The sequence below is a fragment of the Colletes gigas genome, unplaced genomic scaffold (assembly GCF_013123115.1).
Source record: "Colletes gigas isolate AHSC1104 unplaced genomic scaffold, ASM1312311v1 Colletes_gigas_Sc00006, whole genome shotgun sequence".
NCBI lineage: Eukaryota > Metazoa > Arthropoda > Insecta > Hymenoptera > Colletidae > Colletes > Colletes gigas.
Window position 1 is genome coordinate 8,746,387 of NW_025106635.1, and position 26,284 is coordinate 8,772,670.

The 26,284-nt window shown below is 38.4% G+C and overlaps 1 protein-coding gene across 1 annotated transcript in view; it reads right to left on the reverse strand.

The window, feature by feature from the left end:
* Positions 1-1,587: 1,587 nt before the first annotated feature.
* LOC122395866 overlaps positions 1,588-26,284 on the reverse strand; it is a 45,716-nt gene continuing 21,019 nt past the window's right edge. The window contains exons 2-9 of the mRNA XM_043393775.1: positions 10,379-10,615; positions 8,560-8,672; positions 8,344-8,453; positions 8,130-8,208; positions 6,052-6,191; positions 5,596-5,742; positions 5,190-5,412; positions 1,588-3,873 (exon numbers count right to left, since the gene is read on the reverse strand). Of these exons, the coding sequence (XP_043249710.1) occupies positions 3,675-3,873; positions 5,190-5,412; positions 5,596-5,742; positions 6,052-6,191; positions 8,130-8,208; positions 8,344-8,453; positions 8,560-8,672; positions 10,379-10,615 (1,248 nt within the window). The 3' untranslated portion in view covers positions 1,588-3,674. The remainder of the gene's footprint in view (positions 3,874-5,189; positions 5,413-5,595; positions 5,743-6,051; positions 6,192-8,129; positions 8,209-8,343; positions 8,454-8,559; positions 8,673-10,378; positions 10,616-26,284) is intronic.

Consider the following 26,284-nt stretch of genomic DNA (forward strand, 5'->3'; position numbering starts at 1 on the left):
ACTGTTCGGCGATCGTGGCGCTGCGCAGGTGCAACCCTCGCGGATGCACGTGCGCCTCGTCACGATTCGCATTTTGTAGATAAACCTCACTGGTTTCGTTTCGCTGAATACACTCGACGGAACCATTAAAACACGAAATACTCAGTCGCGACGACGACGCGCGGTCACGGGAGACAGAACGTGTCGTTTACTCGTCGCTAGCGACGGGGATCGATCCAATTACAACCTCGTTAATACGTATCGAGTCGAAATAATTGCTCATTGACATTAGTAAAATTTGTTCGTCGATATTTCTTGCGTTATCCATCGAGTACACTTCGCCAGCGATGTATTGTGGGTTTGTGAAAAGTTGGCACCTAAGTTAGAGTGGGGGATTCAGGCACCAATCGGACCTGCATTCCTTTCTCTAGCCAACTTCTCGCGTACTACCTTGTCCAGAATCGAAATTACTTCTTTTTATCTTCATTATCTGTCAGATGGATGCAATCGACGCGTATCTCGATAAGTCTCTAACCGAAATCATTTCCATTCGATGGATCGATACGGGAGAATCGATTCCTGGCACATACTGGCTCGTCCCGAATTTATTCGACCAACATCCGAAAGCGTTCGTGAACTTGTCGAAGATAAATATTTCGGCGGATGATTTCGACAAACGTCGATTGTCGTGTTAATTGGACAGCTTCGAAGGGTTGTCAAGATCGAGGTACGTTCGAATAATCGTCGCAGGGGAACATACCTGTCGCTGGTCAGACGTTCGTAAAGTCGATCGATATTTATTTTGTAAAGATTCACTTGCTCGAGAGCGATACGATGGAAGGATTTATTGTCAACTTCGCCACGTTCGATTTAACCGATGTCCTTTAACATTCTTTCATTGTGTGTAACATTGTTGTAAATCTCCTTTTTTCGTTTTTCCTTAATTTATTCAGTTATTTTTGATAAAGATGTACAGACGTGCCTTTTAATATATATATATCTATCGTGGAAAATTCATTACACGGAAGATTGTTCGTCGAAGTTTATCAGAATCCGTTGTTCGATCGTTTACCGCTTGGATAATCGAACGTTTTATCGTCGATGCAACGAGAAACTTGTTTCTATACGTTTGGAGCGTTTGTGGGTGGAATTGAAACGTCGAACTTTTGTATAATTATTTATGTAACGAAACGCTTTTAAGAGTTTCAACGGTTATTGTGCACGTGGAGATGAGTTTTCGTGTTTTTGTACAGGTAGTATTTAAGCGAGTCATTCGCGTATACTCCGTTATCAGATAAAGATGTACATTTAATAATAAATTTGTTTTTAAAAGCTCGACTATCTATCCAGCTTGGTAATCTAATCGATACACTACCTTCTATCCTGAAAATTATCCTAATATTTTATTTATCCCACCAGTTCCAGAGAATATACTATATTCTACGAATCATATAAATCACATTATAAGCGTGATTTAATTATTCGTGGTAGGGATAGTACTTTCAGGGGGAATAATTATTATTTACTTAAGGATACATTTAAACAATCTATCGCATATTTTATACAAAATCCAAACCTTCGATTACGTTCTAAAAATTTGTTCTTTATTTAACTCATAAATTGGCAGTTGTCACAATAAGTCTAATAACGCAAATTCGTTTTCAAACAATATATGAAATTTCCAGCTCATCTTACAGGAAATCTTTAATTTTACAATGCGGTACAAACAATGGTCCAACGTTTCTAAAAGCTCCGGATAACGACCATTCGAGAATCTGGAATACAGTTATCGTTAAATTTAACGAATCCTTTGTTAAATGAAGTTTCAAGACTAGCGGTACTTGGACTCGCTCAATTAAGCCAGATAAAAACAGTACAGTTAACCCGGACATGTGAACTTATTCGAGTGATTAACGACGCAATAGTGAAAGGATTGACCATGAATTTTTATGTCCAAAAACTCGTGCTTTCGGTCTCAAAATTAATTAACCAAATAACATCGTGTACTTCTTTATGAAACGAAACGCTTAAGAGTTTCAATTAAAACGCTTATTAGTCATTATTATTAGTCACTGTAACGACTCGCAAAATTATTTACGTCTTCGAACAAAACGGTGAGATACTCTCTAAATTTAAATCCTATGATTCCTTCGAGTAAACGAGATTCTTAATTACATCATCGTCCATATTTGCAATGTTTATCCGGAAATCTTACGCATCAATTCCCGATAAAATCAACGAAGATTTACAGAATGTTGGAACGATATTAATATTCGACAAATGCAACGAAGAAGTTGGCTGTTTGCAAATCTCGAGCATCGTCTAGAAATATCGCGAGACGTTGTACGTGTTTTTAATCGTAGTTCGCCACGCTACAGCCTTGCATACGTAAGTCGGCCTTGACAAAGTGTTCAGTATGACGAGACGAACGATATACGTGTCTCCTTACGTGACAAAACGTATTCATGAATGCTGTATGCCGTCAAGGTCGCATACTTTTACTCATAATTCGATCCCACAAGCGAGTAGAGATTTAATTGCACAATGACCGACATTTGTAATTACATTAAAACCGCTTTTTTTTGCTAAAGCGGCCAAGTCACGCGAACTATGAATCATTTAGGAGTTCGTCAACCTAGATCCATAAAAAATCCTTGTAGATCGAAGGAATTTCGCGAAGGACGACGTTCAGCTTCATCGTTTCAAGATACACAAAGACACTAATCTCGAAGTTACAGAATTTTCACAGAGAAATCTGTTAGGTTGAGGGTACAATGAACGTCCTCGAATATTTTCCAAAATATTTAATGTATTTATGGAGCAATCGTAACTCGTTGAACATGAAGTGTTTCGTCTGAGCCATCAGAGAAGATAATCGTATCAACGACAGAGCGTTTATTTATTCTGTTTCTGTTGTTGAGCTTGTAGAAATTTTTATACAACGTGAATTTAGATCGTGGCGATACTGCTAGCTGGATTGTATAAAAACTATGCTAATTTTGATGATAAAAGCGCGCGAACGGACGTTTCTACGTGTCGCTGGTCACAAGGGATGATTTCCGATCAATGAATTTATGTACAAAAGCTTTCGTCTAATTTCAACTTAATTAAGTACGATGTTGCGCAACGTTATAAATGCTAAGTACCTAAATTTATGACTATCATATGATACATATACGATCTAGCGGGATAACCCTCTCCCGAACGAAGACGCAATATTTCAACGTACGAAATACGATATCGATACCGCGTTGATTCCTTCAAAAGTGTCTGGTAAACGCGTCTTGTCTCGCTAGGAGAAGGGAAAGACAACTATATTGATGCTTGAACATTAGTACAAAAATACTCTGTAAGTCAGGAATTGTTTAACCCTTCAGTGTACGTAATATATTATTAGTAACTATTAAGGACACATCAAGTTATGAAGATCGATCCTCGACGCGAGACTTGCGTTCTCCGTTTCGAGCTAGAAATTGCAATCGTGTTTCGCGTTTCCGTGTCGAGGATCGATTTTGTCGTTCGTAATCTCGATTTGTTTTCGAACATCGCGAGCGTCGATTCCAACGAATCCGAATGTACCCGTTACAAGTGATTGCATTGTTAAGAAAAAACAGAGCTCGATACGCGAATCTCAGGACGTTAAGACAGAAAATAATTGTTCGTTCTATCATTTCGTTAAGTAGCTATGGAGAATATTATTTTCCGGAATAATGGGAACCGATGTTCGACGGCGGCCCTCTGTGGTGGTGATGGTGCTTCTGCCCGGGTCCAGAGTATCTGCTTCCTGGTCTTGAGTGAACTATAGCGTAGTGGTCGCTGTTCGTCGATATCGACCTCGTCGAGTTCATCGTCGATCCTCCGGAAGCGTATCCTTGCTTCCCGTTCAAGGAGTATCTGAGCACAGACAACGAATCGATCAGAATACTACTGAAAATTTCATAATAATTTCGTCGTTATTGTTTTAAATTGAGTTTGCAATTTTATTTTAAACATCTGGCTATTTTGCACTGGATTCTGCATATACGAGGTACACGGTAAAGTCATCGAAATCGCGATAGTTCGATAATATATTTTACCATTTCTTCTTTTTCAGTGTTCACCCCTTGACTTACGATTTAATTCCAAATATAACTATGCAATTTTGTTTAAGTTTGTTCATACAAGGAATGAGCACGAACAAAATTTGTTTTACGAATACCTCGCGATTAATTTTAATTTAGAAGACTTGATGACGAATGAGTGGACTCGTAATTATGAAACTCGACATCAAGAACTCGTGACAAGTCAGAAACGTCACTGTATGGCAAGGGGATTTCTTTGATAGATCGTCTGCTAATGTCTTATTACTTCGTAATCCACTGGTTCGTTCAGTTCTTCGCAAGAGGAGGAACTAAAACGGTAGACCGGCTTATTCGTGCTGGGAAAACTCCATGTATTGTTCCGCAGTCAAGACTTAGCACTATTGTACCTTTTGACTCGCGGAACAATACAATCGTAAAATGTCAACCTGGCGAGCCGGGCCCGACAACCGCCGCAATCAATTTTAAGAATCTGGCCCTTTTAATTAGCAGAAACGTTCCCAATACGCTTTCTCCCGCAGAAAACGCTGGTCTTCCTCCTTCGGAAATTCAAGGAGCCAATCGCGTTCAATTTTTACCAATTTTTTCGTATCTTAAAATAGAGGTGTCCCAGTTAGCAGAATCGTTTTGAACGTGAACATATATACTCTCGTATTGAATTCAATTTTGTTTAAAGTGACTTGGTTAGGAAATTAAACCTAAATAGAGCTTTTGTAAATAATTCAACGAGCATTTAAAACAATAATTCATGTGGACAGTAAATGTAAACAATCACTGGTAGTTGCATATAGTCACTGAAATGTTTACTCAACACTTGAACGAACAGTAGATAGTGTGTATAATTTCTAATAAATGTAAATGGTTTGCAAAAGAGCATTTAAAATATCAATCGATGACACTAGCAAATGTATACAATCCCTGATAGTTGCATATAAATTTTATCATAAGGTGGTTCTGATATGAGGGATGGTTTTTCTTAAAATCGAAAAATGCAGCACAGTCTTCCAATCTAAAGAATGAACGTTCGTGCCAAAGGATTCTTTTCTGAATTGCTCGATACATTTTTAATCGACCGAATCCTTGATTTTTCCGCGAATGGAGTAGAAGCAAAAGGAAAGAATGAAATCGAACCTTGAGCCGTATTGAGAACCATGCCAGCTACGATACGGATCGTAATCCTCGATGATCGATGGTTCCTTCTCGATGATATCGGTCCTGGTGCAACTGCAGGTCATCGCGGAGCAGAGGAATATGTTGATAATGAGCATGATGAGGAACAGAATGCCAAGAGCCACGGCCAGCCACAGCAGCCATAATGGGTGAACGGTGCCGCCCTCGTGTAAACTTTTCATAGCTATTAAACAAGACGCATCGTTATTGGGGCCAATTAATCGTTCGTTCTTAGGTAAAGGCTCGCCCGGTACGAGCTAATTAATCGATCGAACGGAACAAAACGATACCGGAGCGTAATTTTCGTTACGGTATCGGGAAATAGTAGGAAGCGGCGTGTATGAAAAGTACGGAATGGAATATTTACATTGCATTTCGCCAGGGTCAAGAACGAACACGCTCGTGCCGGCAAGAAGCACTCCTTCCTCGCCGCTCACGCTTTGCCCATTAATTAAAGACGCTCCCTTTATTTCTTCCTCGTTATCGCCTTCGCAAATAGGGATACCGCAGCTTCCTGGAGGATAGAAGATTAACGTTTTGCGTTTCACCTGTTATCTGTGTGCCGTAATTTACCGTTCGACACTCGACCGAGCGTGGCGGAACATTAAAATTCCCCTGTGACGAACGGAAAGAAAAAGGAAAAAAACGACGAAAGCTCGGACGATCTCGCGTTGTTGACGGGGGCTCGTTTCGTGCGTATCTGATATCGGTAGGGATAACTTCCGAGGGGATATGTTAATTCCTAGGTCGAGTTGAACGGCACACTGTGACCCAGATGCGGCACGCAGCTGTAATCGGGAAATCAGTCAGCGAATCAGTTTACCTCTGCACACGGCGATGTCGCATTGAAAATGCACTTGCGGGCTGTCAGGAAACCGGAACATCGAGAACAATGTCGCATCCGCCAGGCCCGTGTTCCGATCGTACATGAATTTCGTCACGACCCAAGCCTTTACGGGACACCTTTTCGGTCATGGAACATGAATATTACGCAATCGGTTATAATCGGAGTCGGAGTCGACGAATAAATTGGACGTTGTTTGCCAATAACGAACGGAGTTGGAGATAAAAACTAAATTACAGGATGGTGCTTGAAACGTATAACTTTGAAATGCTCACGATAAAGAAGCATCGACATAATAACATTGCATAGATGTCAAACTAGCATTGGAATAGAACATATCTGGGATAAAAACAAAATTGCAAGATCGACGTGGTGACTTTTATGACGGTCAATGATAACTAGTAGGGTCAGTTGCCCTAATATGGAATACTTTTTTTTATGCACATGCTTCACTTGCGTTTAGAATTTTTATAAAAACCTAAATAAATAATAGTTTAGGAAATGTTTACTTCTTTTACTGAGGTCCTCATTTTTCATATTAGGCTCATAGTGCTCGTAATACGAAATACTATATTTATATACAGAGTGTTCGACCACTTGAGATTCAACAAGCCAAAATAAAGAAATATGAAATTAAAAAATTTCGAATCATTCTAAAAAAATTATTTTTAGCTGCAGGGGTCAATTACAATCATTTTTTGTGGATAGACATTCCCCCGAATTCCTATGTATTTTCGAGAAAAAAATTCTTTATCGAAAGTACGATGTCTGACCATGACTGCCCTGATTCTCCTGAAATTTCATGCGAAATTAAAAAATTTCAAATCATTCTGGAAAAATTATTTTTGATTGCAGGGGTCAATTATAATCATTTTTGGTCAATAGACATACCCCTGAATTCTTAACCATTTTCGAGAAAAAAATTCCTTACCGAAAATACAATTTCAGGCCAGACGTGCGTATCTTTAAAACGTCATAACTTCTGAACCGACTGAAGGATTTTAATTTTTCAAAAAGCAAATAACGCGTATTTTACTGAAGAATATTTAGAAATTCTAACAATATTGAAAAAGTTGTTCCTTGAGCCCGTAAAATGAAAAAAACCACATAAAAACGGTCCAATTTTCAAACAGCCACAACTCCTAGAATAGTGAATATATTTCAATGAAACTTTTTTCTAAAGTAGAGCTCATGGGTAGCTACAAAAAAGTATTAAACAACTTTTCTATAGGCTGTCAAACAGATTTACTAAAAATCGAAAACGAATTTTTAAGAAAAATCGAAAGGGCCTTTTTTCGGCGAAAAAAAAATTTCAAATCGTTCTGAAAAAATTATTTTCAGTTCCGGGGGTCAATTACAATCATTTTTGGTGAATACACATACCCCTGAATTCCTACGCACTTTCGAGAAAAAAATTCGTGTATTTGGATAAATTTTATTAATAATTTTGTCAATAACTTTTTAACGAAGCCTCAATCAACAAATTGGTGTTCTTGATTTTCGTCTTATTTTGGCCTCTATAGTCTCCCATTAAAATTTTTCACCTAAAAGATCACCTTGCAGAAACTCAGACTGTGATATTTTCTTTAATATTTTTTTACGAACGTTGCCTTAGAATTCGTGCATATGCACACTAGTTGCAACAAATGACAGTCCTAATCAATTGCACCAGTAGAAATATTGCGATAATCGCTTTAATATTGCAGTGTTCCAAATTAACAACGTATTCCATACTAAGGCAACTGACCCTATTTAAAGCATACAATGTTCCTTTAAAATTCTTACGATAAAGAATCACATCGTTTAACACAATAATATTGCATGAATATCAAACAATCATTGGAACAGAACAGAGTTGGAATAAAAACAAAATTGGACGCGTTAACTGCCCTTAAAATACGATAAAGAAGCATCGTTTGACGCAATAATATTGCATAACCGTGAAACAAGGGTATCAACGCGCGAAGCGTAACCGCGTTTGAAGTTTGACAAATACGGTTGCACTGGAGGAATTCGCGAATGACTCGCGATGGAAACGGGACGATCGTCGAACGTACCCTTTGTCGTCGATCAGCTGGACGCTGCTGTTTCGTTTATTGAAGGCGAAGCACGATTTCACTTTAATTCCGTACATTCCTGCAACGGGAAAGATTGATGAAAATGCATCAACGCGCGGCGCTTGTACACGCTCGCCGACGAACGGCGTTACGCGCGCTCGTTAATTCCAATTAAACGTAAGGGGTGAAATGGAGTGAGAGATGCAGTACGAACCATCTGGTCGCGAGATCTCCGCACGCAAAGTATAGTTGTGACCATAAATAGCCTCTTCCACTTTGTGGGCGCCGTCCAAAAGGCGCAACGCCACTAACGAAGTTTCATTCCTGCGCAGAAAATTATCGCGCCGTGCGAAATTATACCCCCGGCACAGGCCGCGATAGTCCACGATTTTAAGAGATACGAGCTAATATTAATAAACGTTATATGTACTTCGCATTTTTGAATCCGGCTTTTCCGCACGTAATAACGTAAAATTTATCGTCCGCCAGCTCCAGGGTCTTGTGTATCCGCACCGCGATGGGGATGGAGCGTTCCTCGTTGTCCTGCAAGAATTACAACGGGATTAAGGGGAATTTGTTGTCGGCGTGTGTGTAATGGAACTCGACGGTTCGAAAAGCCAACGGGAATTTCGATGTTACGGACGATAGGGGAAACGCGAAGATAATTTCTTTCGTGCCTCGTATCATAACTCACGTCTTTTCCTACGCGGAATTACACACTTTTCCCTTTGGCCAGATCCAACCTACGATAGATAAACATGTTTCTTTATGACGAATTGGCTCAACTATCACTGTTATTATTAAACACCCATATGCTCAACGAGACATCTCTTTTTTTAGAAGAAAAAGCTTTTGAACTTTTCTTTATATTATTTTTATCACAGCTTCGACTGAAAATTTAGCAACGTGAATAATCTACTTAACTATAATTCTAAAATTTTTAACCCATTGAGTAGTGAACTTTTATTGTTTTAACCCTTTAAAAATTAATGGTAAGTAACTTTGTGATGTGTAATATACATTCTCCAATATTTATAACTTGCCCAAAACTATTTTATCAAATATTATCACTTAGTGGATCTCGATCAACATCCTTAAAATTTAGTTTCGAAAGGATTAAAATACTTTATCGAACAAAAGATACAATCCTTGCATGTCAGAATAGTAACAATACATAAAAATGAAATAATACAGTAGGAAATGAGAGATAATTATATCACGTAAGTAAGTAAGCCAATAACGTGAACATTGAGCCATATTTATGAGCTAGGATTTACTCGAATAGTATTGGATATACACAAATAATCCTTGACTAAGCCAACACAATCCTCCCATTAGAGACTCTTCTTTATTACTCTTCCATTTCAATATGTTATATTCTTCCTCTTTTCCTCGTTAAACATTTTCATTTGACAATCATACTACTTCTCTAGGGTTGAAACCCATACATCGACTGATCTAAATAACGCGGTGTGTTTCGCGGTTGAAAAAGTTTGGGAACCCCTGGCCAACGTCGTATTCGCTTTCTCGCTATTAGGAAAACGATTCATTGTCGGATCTAAGAATACTTCGCACAATGGACTGAATAGTAAGTTTCGTAATAATAACAAGCATTGTCAAGGAAACACATCCATTTCTTTACGTTTCTGAGTAACGTTATATAACAGTTTTCGAACTCGTGGATCGCACTTTCGAAATAAATCCAATCGTTTGATCAAACTCAAAAGATTCTTTTGATAATATTTAATTTAACCACTTTTTTAAATATTCATGGTTAAAGAAGAATTTGTTCTGGAGGTCTCGAAGAATTTAATTTAAAATAAGAACCAAGTCGATGTCTTTTAAGTTTCTGAGAAAATATTTTTCAATTATTCTGAAATATCAATGTGCATACCAAATATTAGATTGGTATCAACTTTTAATTTAAAAAAAAAATGAATTCTAACGATTGTGTTTAAATTTTGATCGTGACTTAAAATTCTTTTAATGATATTTAATTTAACCACTTTTTTAAATATTCATGGTTAAAGAATAGTGGCAAAGAATTTGTTCTGGAGGTCTCGAAGAATTTAATTTATAATGAGAACGAAGTCGATGTCTTTTAAGTTTCTCAGAAAATGTTCTTTAATTGTCCTGAAATATCAGTGTGCATGAAAAGTATTAGATTGGTATCACCTTTTAATTTTTTTAGAAATGATGGTCTAACGATTGTGTTTAAATTTTGATCGTGAACGTGGATGGTGACTTACGTTATTTACCAAAACGCCGCAGTAATCCGGGGACCCCTTGGACGCTAAAAGATTAATGGCGAGGGTCGCGTGTGTGGAGCCATTTCCGGGCGCCATGCACTGCGGCGTCCGAAAATCTCTAGCGTGAACAGCTCCTACGAAACTCTGATTTAGGTTCACCCGTATCGTCATGTGGCCGGCTTTGCATGTTGCTGTGACCGTCGGTTGAAATTCTGTGTCCAATAATTGGCCGGTGACCTGCAATCAAACAAAAATGGAACTTAATTTCATGAAATCCATCGATAATCGCGTTTGAAAAATTGTCGTTTCGAAATAAGAAATAATTCTCAAGGGGGGTAGAGGTACCTAATCATTAAAAATACTAGTGAAAATAGTTAAACAATCTTTTTGAATTAAAATTATTGTCAACCGAGGAAAACAATTTCTAAAATTAATGATATTTCGACTCATATTTATTATGTTTCTTTTGTCTGTTTCAACAAGAACAACGCTGAAGTTCAGTACCAATCTTCTGAAACACCCTATAGAGAGGCCCAAGCCAAGTGGTCGCAGTTGCCCGCCCCACCCTGCGCCATTTCTCTTTACATAAGCGAACTTTCCATACTGCATCTCAATATTCATAAGTGAAATTCGATTAAATGTCGAAAACCAGATTCTGCGCGAACGAGACTCGATCTCCATACAAGAATACAAAATTAATTTCACGCACTCTGTACATTTACATAGTTGACTTATCGCGCGAGGCAACGAGGACTCATGGGAATCGCGATCGACAGGAGAAAAATGAATCGTCCCGGCAATTAATATTAAACATACTCGGGGCTAATTAGTCTGCCAGGTTTAATTGTGCGCGGTTAATTATCCCGTGGCCTTAAAAACTCGCATTACAAGCGTCTTCATTCTTCGTACGGCCGGACGGCAATAAATTATTCAATTAATTATGGCCGCGGGGGCCAGGGATCGCGATTCGATCGCCATCGGCGTGTCTCGATAACCGGGAAAATTGAATTTTTCTCGGTCCCGTCGCCGGGTTCGGAGTGTCGCGGGCCCCGTGGAACGAAAGCCGGCGATATTTTCTCGGTCCAATCGGCAACTTAATGCCCAAGTAAACTTGGGACCGGTCTGGGCGGTAGCTATCGACCCACGCTAACTTTCAATTTCATGTGGCTGGACCACTTCGCGGCGCGGATAAGGTATATACGTGTGCACGAGGAATGTCCAGCGGTGCCCCGACGGATACGCCAACAATAAAATCGGGCCCCAAGCCGCGGAGATGCTGCGACGAGCGCACGGCCACTCTCGAGACAAAGGTCCGTAGGCGTTCGCAAGGCCACCAGTCCTAAATGCTTCGGTGGCCTCTCCGCGTAGAGAACGATCGGACGTGTTGGGTTACAGAAAAGGATTCCTTCTCTCGCGGACGGCTAATCGATTATGAGAACACGACATGGTAACGTATACGCGCGTCCTTGCGTTTTGCCAGCTGCTCCTTTTTTGGTCCTGGTGCTCCGCGAGCCGTTCCTATATCCCCTTAGCCGTTTACTCTGTCATCCACGGGACGTTCCGAGACTCCCTTTGTCGCTAGCCCGTGCCACTTGGAACCGAAATTATTATAATTACCGTAGTTTTTAAATCTGATGAATGGAGAGCGAGTCTCACCCTGGAACGCTAGGTCGTTTGAGGGGGTCTACTCAAAAAATGAGTGAAACTCAATATTTTTTTTAATTTCTAGTTACAAAGGCGTGTCTGCTGAATGAACTCTTCATATTTAAAGTCAATCGGTCTGCTCGATCTTGAAATATCAAAACGCATTTGAACGAGAAGTTATAACTCTTAGAATTCTTAATATTTTTTGGTGAAAAGAATACTGTAGATATTTATAGGATGAGTATATCTGTAAAATCTCAGTACAAAAATCACAAAAATATGATAAATTACAGACTAGACAGCAATACCCCCTTAAGGGGGTCTACTCAAAAAATGAGTGAAACTCAATATTTTTTTAAATTTCTAGTTACAGCTATAAAGACGTGTCTGCTGAGTGATCTCTTCATATTTAAAGTCAATCGGTCTGCTCGATCTTGAAATATCAAAACACATTTGAACGAGAAGTTGTAACTCTTAGAATTCTTAATATTTTTTGGTGAAAAGAATAGTGTAGATATTTATAGGATGAGTAAATATATCTGCAAAATTTCAGTACAAAAATCACAGAAATATGATAAATGACAGTCTAGGCAGCAATACCCCCTTGAGGTGGTCTTCTACTGTAAATCGCGTTTTTCTGTGTTCTCTTTGGTATTTTGTTATGAAGAAACTATGCAACTTCTTGCATCGCCGTTTTGCATATATATTCACTACTATTTCAGTAATATTCACAAATTTTTAGAACGAGAAATAGTCAAAATTAGTAACAGTACAGAGCCTCGTACCGAAAAACTGTTCTAATAGCTTCCATGATTTCAACGATCCATTTTAATTTACTTGAAACATTTTTCTACGCACACATTTGCAATCTGCAAAACTCATAGAAGAAATCTACCCGGTTAAATTAAAATCCGCGTACCTAATAAAAATATAATGAAAAAGTTACAGCGGTTTGAAGAGACGTTGAGTCCATTTTCATTTAAATATTTTTCATATTAAATGGAGCAACTTCGAAACCCTTGATTATACCAAAGAGTTTAACGAATAAAAGGAAGAGATATGTATGTTCTTTATATCTTGGGAACATATAGTAGAAAGTCCTGAATTGTATCGTTTACCCTACAGCCTCTAGCGTAAACAAATGGAACGTCGTCACGGTTTTTTACTCTTAACTCGGTAACTATCGATAATATCAAAATGATGACGCTCATATAAAATAATATACATTAAATTTTCTAAAAGAAACATGGAATACCTTTTTCCTCTATCTCTGACAGTTTCACCGTAGTTCAGCGAGAAAGATATATACCAAATGTCGATCATATTCGATTTAGAGTTTACGTTATTTAAATCTAATCAATTTTGTAAAAATATAGTATAGGAAATTTTTAAGACTATATTCGAGGTAGATACACAACATTTTGAAATAACTCTTTCCCCTGAAATGTACAAATTTCCAATCACTGAAAGCAATAGTAAATCTATCTATGTTAGAGGACTGAAATGCCTATCATTGCTAGTTTCTGCAGTTGGTACATAGGTAAACTGACCTGAAAAACCGAATAAGCGAAGAAGTGTAACAAGCAACACATCTGTTGCAAGTTACTCCATTTGATGGTAATTCTGTTACCTAACACGATGCCATGAGAACTAAAGCAGACTAATCCTGCAAGCCTTTGCTCCAAGTAAGGGCATGATTCCAGAATGACACTATGTGTTCATCAGTTGCAAAATTCACATTAAGAATTAGTCCTATATCACACTACAATTTAATAAATATTAAATGTATATTCAATTTAGATTGATTTCGTTTAACTACCAATTAAAATTTTTGCCCATGATACTCATTAGTGCCTTCACCTAATTATATTCCAACGAAAATGTGATGTAACACAAGCTGCAAAAAAATTGTATGAATTAAAATCTTTCCCCATTAATCTCATTAGTGCCTATACCTAATTATATTCCAACAAAAGTGTGGTAATATTATAATAAAAATGATGAAAATATTAATCGCAAGAATACCAAAATTGGTACAATAATTAAGAAATACAGGAAGTAAATTTGGAGAATATTAGAATGTGTAATTGTGTATTAATTTAATGTATGTTAGAGTAAATATTCCTCTGAATTCCTAAATGACTGCATCACTTTTCTCAGATTTGTACGACGAGTAGTAACTGTCCTCTGGTAATTTATAGCATGCATTTTGTGTTAATTCCATAATACGATTGAAATCCGTGCCGTTAATTACGACGAAATAATCGCTGTTTCTTCACGACTGGTGACGACTTTAAAAGGAATTTTAGCTCTTGTAACGTCGTTACGAGCGTGCGTTCAAGACCTCGAGGCTTTACGTAATCAGTACCCTAGTTCCGATCAACAAATAGTTCAATGAAACTTGAGGAAACCAATCAGAAGCCTCCTTTCAGCCCGTGACGTTCCGGAATCCGAAGGAATCGCAAGAAACGCAATATTCATATCCATAACCGCGGTCTCTAATTTCCGACTAGAACGAGAGTCACGCCAAGTATGTAATTACTATGATTCACAATCGTCGGCCAGCTCAGACACGCAACATTTGATACCTCACGAAATCTGTTACTCCTCTCCGCTGACGAGAAATTGTTTTACGTTCGCGTGCTGATAACCAAGGGTTGAGCAAAATTCCAGTCCAATAACGCACGAATGGGAAAAATGGCACAAGTTCATGAACAGATCGTTTCGTCTGAAATACTCATCCAATAAACGTTCGAACGATTGTTTGGCACAAATAAATTATTACAAAGTAATGCAATATTTAAAGTTCTTAAAAAATCATTTCTTCCTTGACTTTTTTAAATAACCAAACTTAAATGGAAAAATTTTTTTACGAAGAGGTTTTCGTGCACTCTCAAAATTCTGAATTCAAAGTCACTTCGAGGTCATGGTTCACGAGGTCGATGAACTCGTCTTGATTAGGCTACGACATAAAAAAGTAAAAAATAGAGCCACTGAATTTTAGGATGAAAAAACTATTTTTTAGACATTTTTAATATTACGATTCGCAGCTGATAAAGACTAAGGCTGTTCCTCAGTTTATTGGAAGCAATTTTATTTGAAAAATGGTACGAATAGACTTTTACTAATATTTTTAAATTATTTTTTCAGCGTGGACTTTCTTCGACGCAAAAGAAGGCCTAGGAACACACCCTCGCGACATTAAACGACGTGACGTAATCAGCGTTCTCGTCCAGGTATGCAAGAGCGTAGATGACAGTGGAAACGAGGCTCACGGTGACATCACGGAACCAGTGCTTATATAAACGAAAGTTAACATGGTCCACGGTTGGATAACATCGGGCCTTGTTCGTCGACGAATTTCGCGTGGGACACGATGCTGGAACTACGTATACTTAATATTTTTGAACTATTTCATAGACATTCGAATAGATTCCACTGCATTCGTTCTGCGAGAAATTCTTTAGAAACATGGAATAAAATTACACATCGCTGGATGTTAAGTCCAAATAAATGGACTCGAAGTATTATTCGATTGTGAAAGCATTCGTATGTTGAACTATTTAAATAATGCGGATACCGGTGATGGATTGAAATACTGCATCTTTTCATCAACCGACTCGGGTCATGCATGCGGATGAACCGTTACGGTGAGTGAAACCGACGATTCTAAGAAGATGATCAATAATCTCCATACATAGGGTATCTGCGATCGTAGTGCAACCGGGAAGTGGGTGGATTTTTAAAATAGAAAATCTGAAGCAATGTCGAGAAGAACAGCTTTGGAAATCCGAGGTGTAGTTTGCTCAATAGTAAAATAGATTGTGTTTACAGTAAGTGAATAACTGAAAGACGATGAAGCTAGAGAAATTGATTCATAGTCACTATTCAAATACTACGAATTACAGAAGCATCTCTGTTTATTAAACGAACTAAATTAAGAAAAGAAACCCAGTAATTAACAATTATTCTGACTGTCTCAATCTGTACTTCCAACTGGAGACATTCGAATAATATTTAAATAATCTGTAAAAAGTCAAGATTTCGAATGATACTCGAATTAAATTCGAACCATTTTATAGTAAGTAAATAACTGAAAGATGATGCAGTTAGAGAAATTGATTCATAGTTACTATTCAAATACTACGAATTGTAGAAGCATCTCTGTTTATTAAACGAACTAAATTGAGAGAAGAAACCCTGTAATTAACAATTAGTCTGATTCTCTTGGTCTCAATTTCCACTTCCAACTCGAGACATTCGAATAATATTTAAATAATCTGTAAAAAACCAACATTTCGAATGATACTCGAATTAAATTCGAACCATTTTATAGTAAGTAAATAACTGAAAGACGATGCAGTTAGAGAAATTGATTCATAGTCATTATTCAAATACTACGAATTACAAAAGCATCTCTGTTTATTAAACGAACTAAATTAAGAGAAGAAACCCTGTAATTAACAATTATTCTGACTCCTAGTCTCAATTTCCACTTCCAACTCCAGACATTCGAACAATATTTAAATAATCTGTAAAAAGTTGAGATTTCAAATGATACTCGAATTAAAGTTGAACCATTGTGAATCGTTCGGAATATTCGAGCGCAGAAAAATTCAAAATGGAGTCATGGGTGATGGGGGATGGGTTGAAAAGAACGACGCGAGCGGATCGCGGTCGATGTAACCGGCTAACGAGTGACTTTACTCGTCGACGGAGAAAGCAACAATTAGCGGGCGCGGACGCACGCCCGGTCACGGAATAGAATAATTCATGTACAAGGGACCGTGGCGGACAAGTGGCCACTTAGTAATTCGCTACGATAGAATGTACATTATCGGCAATCGGCCACGCGGCCGATAAATCACGATTTTTCACGACGAAACCGCTTCGAGCGTGTGCGTTGTACGTGTACCCCCGCGAGTGGACGCGCGAGCGCGCGAATTTTACGCGTGGATAGCGGCAATGTATCAAGATTTAATCCGAACCGCCTCGTGGCCGTAATGTTTCAACACATTCCGATAGTACACACCCATAAGCGAGTATGGTGAACCGCAGGAACGAGGGCGGAATAGTATCGACTGTGAAGCAGCGCACATTTTTGGGAAACCTATGAAATATATCTTCGGACGTGCACCAACGTCCAATTCGACGTTTCTGCTTTATCGAACGCGTCGATATGTACAAACTGTTCCACGTGTGTGTGTGTGTGTGTGTGTTGTGTTTGCATACTAAACATAATAAATCCGTGAGAAGCAATGCAGTAAATTATCATTCCTTCTTAAGGGTGAACACAATTCTTATGCAAACACAAGTTCAAAATTTAAAGTAAATATTTTTACGTAACCTTACATTACTGAAAATATAGTCTATTGAAATTAATTGTCCCGAGGAAAGAGAAAAAGTGTCATTATCATCTTTGGTTATCAAATCTTAGAAATTGTTGATTTTTCTATTATACGTAAGTAAATTGAAATTTAAGATATGATCTGTTGAAATTAATTTTTCCCAGGAAAGAGAAAAGATATAAATGTTTCATGTATATTTTCGTAGATAAATATAGAATTTTTCTTTTACACAAATGTTGCTCTGGATGCACGTAATTAATTGCGAGTTTCCAGCACAGCTCCGTACACTGCAATGTAGCAGCATTCTGACCAATTATTCTAGTAGAATTTAGCTTGTGCGTTGTCTTATCTTGATTTACAGAACCATCCTAATCAAACACAATCTATACTAAAATCCGTTATATCGAGACTAACAATTAGTCAAATGCTTCAGTTACCGCGGACACTATCGGACAAATCGGTGGAACTTACTTTAAATCAAGATATCACCGTTATCTTCTATATTTAATTCTATTAGAATGATTGTCGAAAACGTTGTTACATTACAGTTTCTTCATACTCATAATTTTGAAGCATATGCACTTTTATCATACTCATATTTTCGAAACCGTTTCTCTAGGTCATGGAAACAAAATTTTATTCTGCAATTTTAACAAATTTTTCCACGAATAATCCACTTTCAGATTGTACTATGATTGCTGAGACTCGTGAATATGTTTTTATTCCACACTGAATGCATCGAGTGCTCAAATCATTTATCTATCGTTGCAATGATCCTAGTCGAAACTATCAACTGATTACAAATATTTCCAGTTGCAGAAAACCCGCAGGAACATTTTGTATAAATTATTCGGTAAAAGTGATAGTGTATGAAGAAGTATTCCTTTAATCGAAGATCCCCTAACCGTTTCACGCAGTAAATCTCGCGTTGCGTAGGAGAAACGCTATCTCATCTCGGGCACATTATCCCGTGAACGACTCGGAACATAATAGAAACGGAATACAAGGGCTCTCAGCGAGCGCAGTTCGTTGCACGATCTTTTTAAATCGTACACTTTCACGTGTCCCAACTTTTCTTTCGAACCGTGCGTAAATTTCAAACCGGCTACCAGAACCGGTGCATTCTGCTTTCACTTGCACGCTTTCGGGTTTCGAGAAGCGGAATAAAAGGTGGGAGGCGATGATGAGCGATCAGATACCGCGAAACTAATTTACAATTATTTCTGACGCAAGTGGATCCGATAGCGAGCCGACGAATTATTGGATAGTTGCATGGTCCGTGAGCTTTATCACCAACGTTGTGTGTTATACCTTTCACGATGCTCCTCCCTCTGCGTAGAAATATTAACAACAATTACGCCAAGGTTATCGTGCATCTTCCCTCGATGAAATTCGACGATAGATTTCTCGAATAAACCATTCTCTCCGTGCAATTTCTTTGGACGAAAACACCAAGCCAGCGTTTCGAATTAAAGAAAATTGTTCCCATTTTGTTATCTTGGTAACATACTTTCTTGAACATATTTTTGCAATTATGATTACTGTATTTTTCTATCATCATCGTGAATTTAAGGATTGAACTTCGTATTTACAAGAGAAAGAACAACTTAATTCTGAATAACATCGAATAAACACAGCTCTCCATCCATGAAAAATATCTTTCTCGGGAAGAATCTCTCGCGAACAGTTTGGAAATCGTTGCTTTAGGTGTACAAGCACTCGTACAACCGGAAGCAACCGGTCACGCGAGTTGGACGCGCACGAAATTCATCGCGATCCCGCTTCTGTATAAATAATTGAATAATAATTGCACGGCGAGGTGGAATTCGCCTCGTGTCATACGATGATTAAATTGGTCTGTGGCGGTTGAAAAAGCGAAAGTGTGCAAAGAACGCGCACGGTGACTGCTTCCTCAACGACGAGGAACAAATTGAAGCCCGAGCAAGTTGTTCGTCTCGGAAATTTCACCGAGGACCTTCTTTCCTGGAAGGCGTTCGGACATTAGCTCGCACGCCGTTCAACGTAAACGTTCCGCGGGCTTCCGTGTAAACAGTCATTTTTTTAGCAACGCGTCGGCCAGTTAAATTTCAAACCGTAAAATCAACGGAGCGATTCGATCGTAAATTGCAGAACGGTTTTGCGGGACGGCGCGAGAGCCTCTTTCGACGAAAATGCCCCTGGCTTCGGTGTTTGTTGCAAAAAAAAAATGACAGAAAGAGAGAGAGAGAGAAAGAGAGAAGAAAACCGACGACACGAGAAGTTAGACGAAAGAACCCGAGGAAGGCAGGGTCAATAACATAGGTTTTGGTTTCTCCCTTTCGTCCTTTTTCCTTGCAAGATAATTCGAGAGCCGGTTCGAGCCCTCTGGCCAAAGAATGCACTTCCAGTTGCCTGTATTGTGTCCGTGCGAAGACTTCGCATTGACAAACGCCCGAAAAGAGCCCGGACAGAACCACTAAGCCTACTTAGCATTGAACAGTGATGCCCTGAAGCCAGGGGCGTAACACAGACGGTGAATCGGACCGTTTTTATCCGCGAAAACAATCGGTTTCGCGTTCGTGGGCTAGTGTGTCGGGTACTTAACGAATTTAGTGCCTCGAGCAGACCCCTGTACGCGATACGTAAAATAAACTAATGAAATTCGATGCAAAATTATAGGGTACAAAGCTGCATGACGTGTCACGATACAGACAATTACATCGAAATACTCTAGAGAAGATGTTAGAGTCTCTAGTCGATAGTCTCAGATACAGTTGACATACGCAAAGATAGCTCTTAACTTGATCTGTAAGACCATGGACTCGTGAAATTCTAGAACAACTTAACGAACAATGAAATAATCGCCTCACATGACGTGTCACGATATAGACAATTACATCGAAATATTCTAGAGAAGATGCTGGAGTTTCTAGTCGATAGTCACAGATACAGTTGACACAAGCAAGGATAGCTTTTAACTTGATCTGAGGGGGCCATGGACTCGTGAAACTCCAGAACAAAGCAACGAAAGAACCACAAACTTCTCACAAACTTCCCAATCGCCGAGCTTGAATTCCATCCATCCTCTTAGACAATCCAGCGCATGGACCCCTAGACTATCCGTGACTTGTCGGGTCCCTAACAACCTTGGGAAGTCCGCACACTTGAAACGGATATCGGAGGACTGGAAGATTGTCCAGGTCGAGTCTGGCAGGTTCGTGGTCTCATGTACTGTGTCCGGTAACGTCTGTATCCAGTTCCTCCGGGCTGTGGTCCCATGTATCGCGTCAGGAGTTGTCTGTATCGCGTCTCCACGTGTCCAAGATCGCCCCGTATCGGCTTACGCGTCTCCACAGACCAATATTTTGCATCTGGATTTATCTGTATCGTGTCCCACGTGTCCGATATCGAGTTACATGGTTCCATATTTCTGTCACTGTCGTACGATCGAGACCGATGTTGTCTAAATTATGTTCCATAGTTCCGTAGTCGCGCCTAGAGAGTCGATAAGTAGTCTATCGCAACCTACGAATCCGTAGACTCGCGTGAAGCTATGGTACGTCGATGTCTGGTTCCTGACGAACCTCGTCTTGTGTTCCATAGTTTGTCAGTTCTGTGTTTCGAATCTGTATCCGTGTGTCGTGTATTCAGGAACGCCAGTATTGGATTTCACATACTCTCGATCCTATGTATCCCGTCAGAGGTTCTCTGTATCATGTTGCACGTGTTCTGTATCGTGTTTCGCGGATCAATCTTCCTAGTGTCATCTGTATTCTTGATCTTGTCTATAATGAACAATTGCTTGTAACGTGTTCTATGAATTTGTAGTTTCGTCTGCTCTATGACGAGTCTGACGTCAATTAAACATTGTTTAATAACTTCTTTGTCGCGACTGACGATACCGAATTGTATAACAAAGTTCTCAGAATGTGGCTTGAAACACCGTCGCCATTTTCGTGACGTCCAAGAGAGACACGTCGTTTCGTCTCACGCACACATGTTAATTTCTAATGCAAGGCTGCAAAGTCAAATATACACAGACGTCACCATAGATTGAGCCAGCTGCGGGCTGTGTTTATACTGTCGCAGTAACCCGATCCACGAACAGCTTCGCGTAGTACCCGGCAACTTTTTTCTCCTCGGAACACAGTAATACATCCTCGCTGTCCTATGTATCGTGCTATGGAGTCTCTGTATCGCGTCACACGTGTCCGATATCGAGTTCCATGAGTCCATGTTCCTGTGTCTGTTGTCCAACTAACTTTGTTACCACTATATTGTGTTCCCATAGTTTCTTTGCCCAGCCTATACAGCGAATAGTTGTTCCTATAGTGTTCTATGATTCTATCAGTGTTGTGTCATTGGATTTCAACATCCACAACATCAGAGGATGCCTCTATCGTGTTGAGTATCGAGATTCATGGGTCCTATGTTCCTGTAAAGTCAATAGTTGTTTAGAACATCAGTCGCGTGTATCTAGCGCAGAATTATTTGCAATAAATCGTGTCGTTTGTATTCAGGACTGTCAGTATGTTCTTCTATCCATTGTTTGACGAGACTGGTGACGACTATAGTATGTTCTTATGAATTTGTAGCCTTTTGGATCTATGGTTGAGCTCTCTGTTTTCAGGATTGTCAGTTTTTGATTCCACGTGCACATGATTGCATAAGTCGTGTTAAAGAATATCCTATCGTGTCGCACGTGTCCAGCGCTGCTTGCTTTCTGTTCCACAAGTTTATGGAATCAAGTATCGTTTTCCATGTTCGCCGTGTCGTAGCGTACGTGTCCAGTGCCGTCTTGTATCGTAATGCATGTGTCCAGTGTCGTCTTGATAGAGCTGCGTGAGTGCACTATCATTTGTGTCCAGCTGCGCGTACTCTTCTGTATTTACTGCAGTGTCGTCTTCCCTGTCGTACGTTTTAGAAATTTTTTAAATTCCATACCCTCCGCTCGAACAATTTATAAGGATCTTCTCATTTTTCAATCTTAATAGTTGGATCAGCTTATACGCGTCTTTTTAAGGAAATTGCAGGGAAGTTGATATTCAAGAATTAAGTGATTTAGAAGTTACAATTGTATAAATTGGCAGTCGTCTAGTAACGAAAAAGATCTTAGTAATAGCAAACTAGAAATCAAAAGGAGATATGTAGGGTGTTCGGCCACCCCTGGGAAAAATTTTAATGGGAGATTCTAGAGGCCAAAATAAGACGAAAATCAAGAATATCAATTTGTTGATTGAGGCTTCGTTAAAAAGTTATTAACATTTAAAGTTTCATAGCGACCGGAAAATTTCAAATCATTCACGGAAAAATTATTTTCGGTTGCGTGGGTCAATTACAATCATTTTTGGTGATTACACGTACCCCCGAATTCCTACGCACTTTCGAGAAAAAAATTCTTTACCGAAAATACGTCTGACCATGACTGTCCTGATTTCCCTGGAAATCAAAAAATTTCAAATATTTCTAAAAAAATTATTTTTGATTGCAGAGGTCAATTACAATCATTTTTGGTCAATAGACATACCCTCAATATCCTACGCACTTTCGAGAAAAAAATTCGAGTAGGTGTAAAATTTGTCGACAAAATAAACAACTTTTAAATCGTTTTAAAAAAATTATTGTTAGTTGTAGGGGTTAATTGCAATCATTTTTGGTGAATACACATATCCCCCAAATCCTGCGTACTTTCGAGAAAAAAATTCTTTACCGAAAATATACTCTGTGTCTTCGTCTTATTTTGGGCTCTAGAATCTCCCATTAAAATTTTTCCCAGGTGTGGCTGAACACCCTGTATATATTCAAATTGAATTTATGATCATTAGAAGATTGATTAATATTTAAGAGGTATGTTTTATTTGGTTAACAGAATGGCTAATTTATTAATTATTATTCCTTCGAATCTGTGATTCATCAATGAATGGAATACACAGTTTTTACTGTTAAAAGAAATATTACAAGCTGTTTCATGAAACTGGCTTCGTCGAAAAGGCCAATGGTAATGCAAATACCAGCATATTGCAGCTCGCAAGTGTGACACAGCAGCATTGTTCTACGGAGACGTGACTTCCTTGTATTTTTCAATTACTCTGCCGCACCATGTGCCGTTCCACGCGTTTAGTATTTTTCCAGACCTTCGCTATAAATTCTCTCGCGCGAAGACCTCCATCGAGAGACTAGGACAGACACTATAATCAATGTACTTTTTACGCAAGATAACAATTGTGTGACACATTCAAAAAATTAGAGCTCATTACATAAACAACCAGCTATTCTCTATTTCAATAATATTAAATCTGAAATTATAAATACGTCTGAATCCAACTGGAAAGATATTGGAATTCCAATGGCTCTTCAATTTAAAAAATATTCTTTCTCTATTATTACACCATCGAATAACGCTTTAATGGAAAGTTTGAAATCGATTTTCTCCAAACAGCGTATCAGCGTATATCTTTTTCCATCCAATCGTACACAAACGTCCACCTCCGGTAATTCATTTCGCATAACGCGTTAACTACGAACGAAAAGATCCCGAGCGCGCCTTAAGAAATTTATCAGTCGCAGCATTGAGCAAACAAAGCGATAGGGGACGATGATTTTCATAACGAGTTTGTTTCTCGGCTGTCGCATAAATTACGAACCAATAGAAACGCATGCTCCTCCGCGAATATGTTTCGCGCGTATGATCGCATACCGTACCCTTAATAACCGTGGGCGTGCGTTCCTATACGCCATTGGTCGGCGCGTACTTACTTCTGCGTGCACGTTATTGAATAGCGAAAGTGAATTGCGTTAAATTATTACGATTATACGAAACGCGCGTGGCGCGAAAATACCGATACCCATTACCTTCACCACCTGCGTTGAGATAGATGAACGATAAGTTTCAATAATGCCATAGTGTTTGAACAGATGAATATTATGGTTCCCCATGCGAGATCTCCTACGGTGTTACTTATCTCCGTGAAATTATCGCAATATTTTTAGGGTGGAACGGTGGAACGCTCTCGCGATGGTAAAGACAAAGGAATAGGACTTGTTCGTGTTCGTAACATCTCACGCTAAATATGAAAGTGATATAACCAAGAATCGACAAAAATCAGTCAACTTTTATTTTTTTATCTCAGTTCTTAAAAAAAAATATTCGTTCCTGTGGTACGTGGAAATTTCTGTGAAAACTGTTTTTGGTGGATCAAATTTTGTAGAACCCTTTGCAATAGAAGTTGTAAATCAATCACAGTATAAAAGTTTACAGTGGAATTATATTAAATTAAATTTTATAAGTGTGTTAATTTTAGTTAAATGTATTGGAAAATGTTTCTCATGAAAATTTTAATTAACACTAAAACTACCGACAATTATAGTGAATTTATTTGTATCAAAGAAATTAAAACGATATATGATGCAATGGAAATAAATGTATATTCATTCTCTTATAGAAAATTACAGTAAACTTTGCAAAATTCAGTCGGATAAATTTTTTAGAAGTCTTATTAGAAATTACGAATGGGTCATTTTGACTGCTTTGGTAGTTCTACATAGTGTTAATTACAAAAAACAATTTTGCCCATTTCTGGTTATTAGTGCATGGATTGGAAGGCAGTATGAAATTGCAATGAACAATAGATGGTAAATTAAGTTAGGGGCCACGCATCCCAGTAGCCTTTCCTGCGCTATTTTAATTAATATCCGATACCGTTGTAAATTTGCACACATATAATCACCACCTGTGCTTATTAATAAATCGTTGTATCGACTGTGGGTAATTGTTTTATTCTCCTGCTGGAGGAAAGAAAGTGTGGATTCTTCTCTGCCGCCATCGCTTTCCCGTCCAGTAAATTAAATAATTAACACGTAATTTCGTGTTCATGCAGCCGATGCTTGTCGCAATCCAAAGATCAAGAAAGTACATTCCGTTTTACTATTAATGAGAATCTATCTCTTTCTTTTTCCGTTTTACTTGTTTTACCTCAATTCTTTCTTTAGAAACGGCACTTTCAAATAAAAGGCGTCTTCAATCTTTCACTTGAAATGTTAAAACTCGGTAATATTATTGGTAGGTCGACTGTCAGGGCAAAGTCGACATTTACGAGTAACATTTGAATCGTGTTTAGAATGATTAGAAGACCGTTTCGCTGTAAAAATAAAATCAATCGGACCTTCTATCAAAACGGGAAGGTATCTTGCTAATTACTCGTCAAGCACGGTTGAACAACTCTAATGAAACAACGTCGTTACAAATAATAAACAACTATCATTTACCGTTGGCTGCCGCTCCTTAAACTCCAAGTTCGCGAAACGCAATGATTGTATCGTAATTAGTTTAAGCTCGTCCATCGGCACAAGAAAACAGGGAACATAAACTTTATCATCGGCTGTAATTAATCTGCCGTCAATTAAATCATTAGAACGTTGTAATATCGTCGCAATTAATGTGTGTTCCATCTTCGGGGGATTCAGACTCCTCGAGCGCGACTACGATGTCGAATTTAAATATGAATCGCGTGCACGAACGAAACATTTCTCTTCAACAACCATGATAAAACGTTTACATTTTTATCTCTCTGTTTCATGAATCAATATACAATGTTTATGCACAGAAAGGATACTATTTCATAGATCAAACTGTTCAGAATTCATTCTGTATAAATACAGGGTGTTCTGTTATTTATAGTGCAACCTGAGAGGATTCCTCGAAAAGAAAGAATGAAATTTTATCATACGAAGCTTCGTTTTCGAGAAAATTGTGTAATAAATTCGAGTTAAGTAGAAACAGCGAGTGATGAACAGACTTAGTTTTCATTTACGATTTGAAATCTTTTTTACAATTTATTTATTGATATAATTACTTAGACATATTAGGTATTTATTTATACATGTGTCTACTTGGGAACGATTCTAGAATATAACGTAAAACGAGTAGTAAATGTAT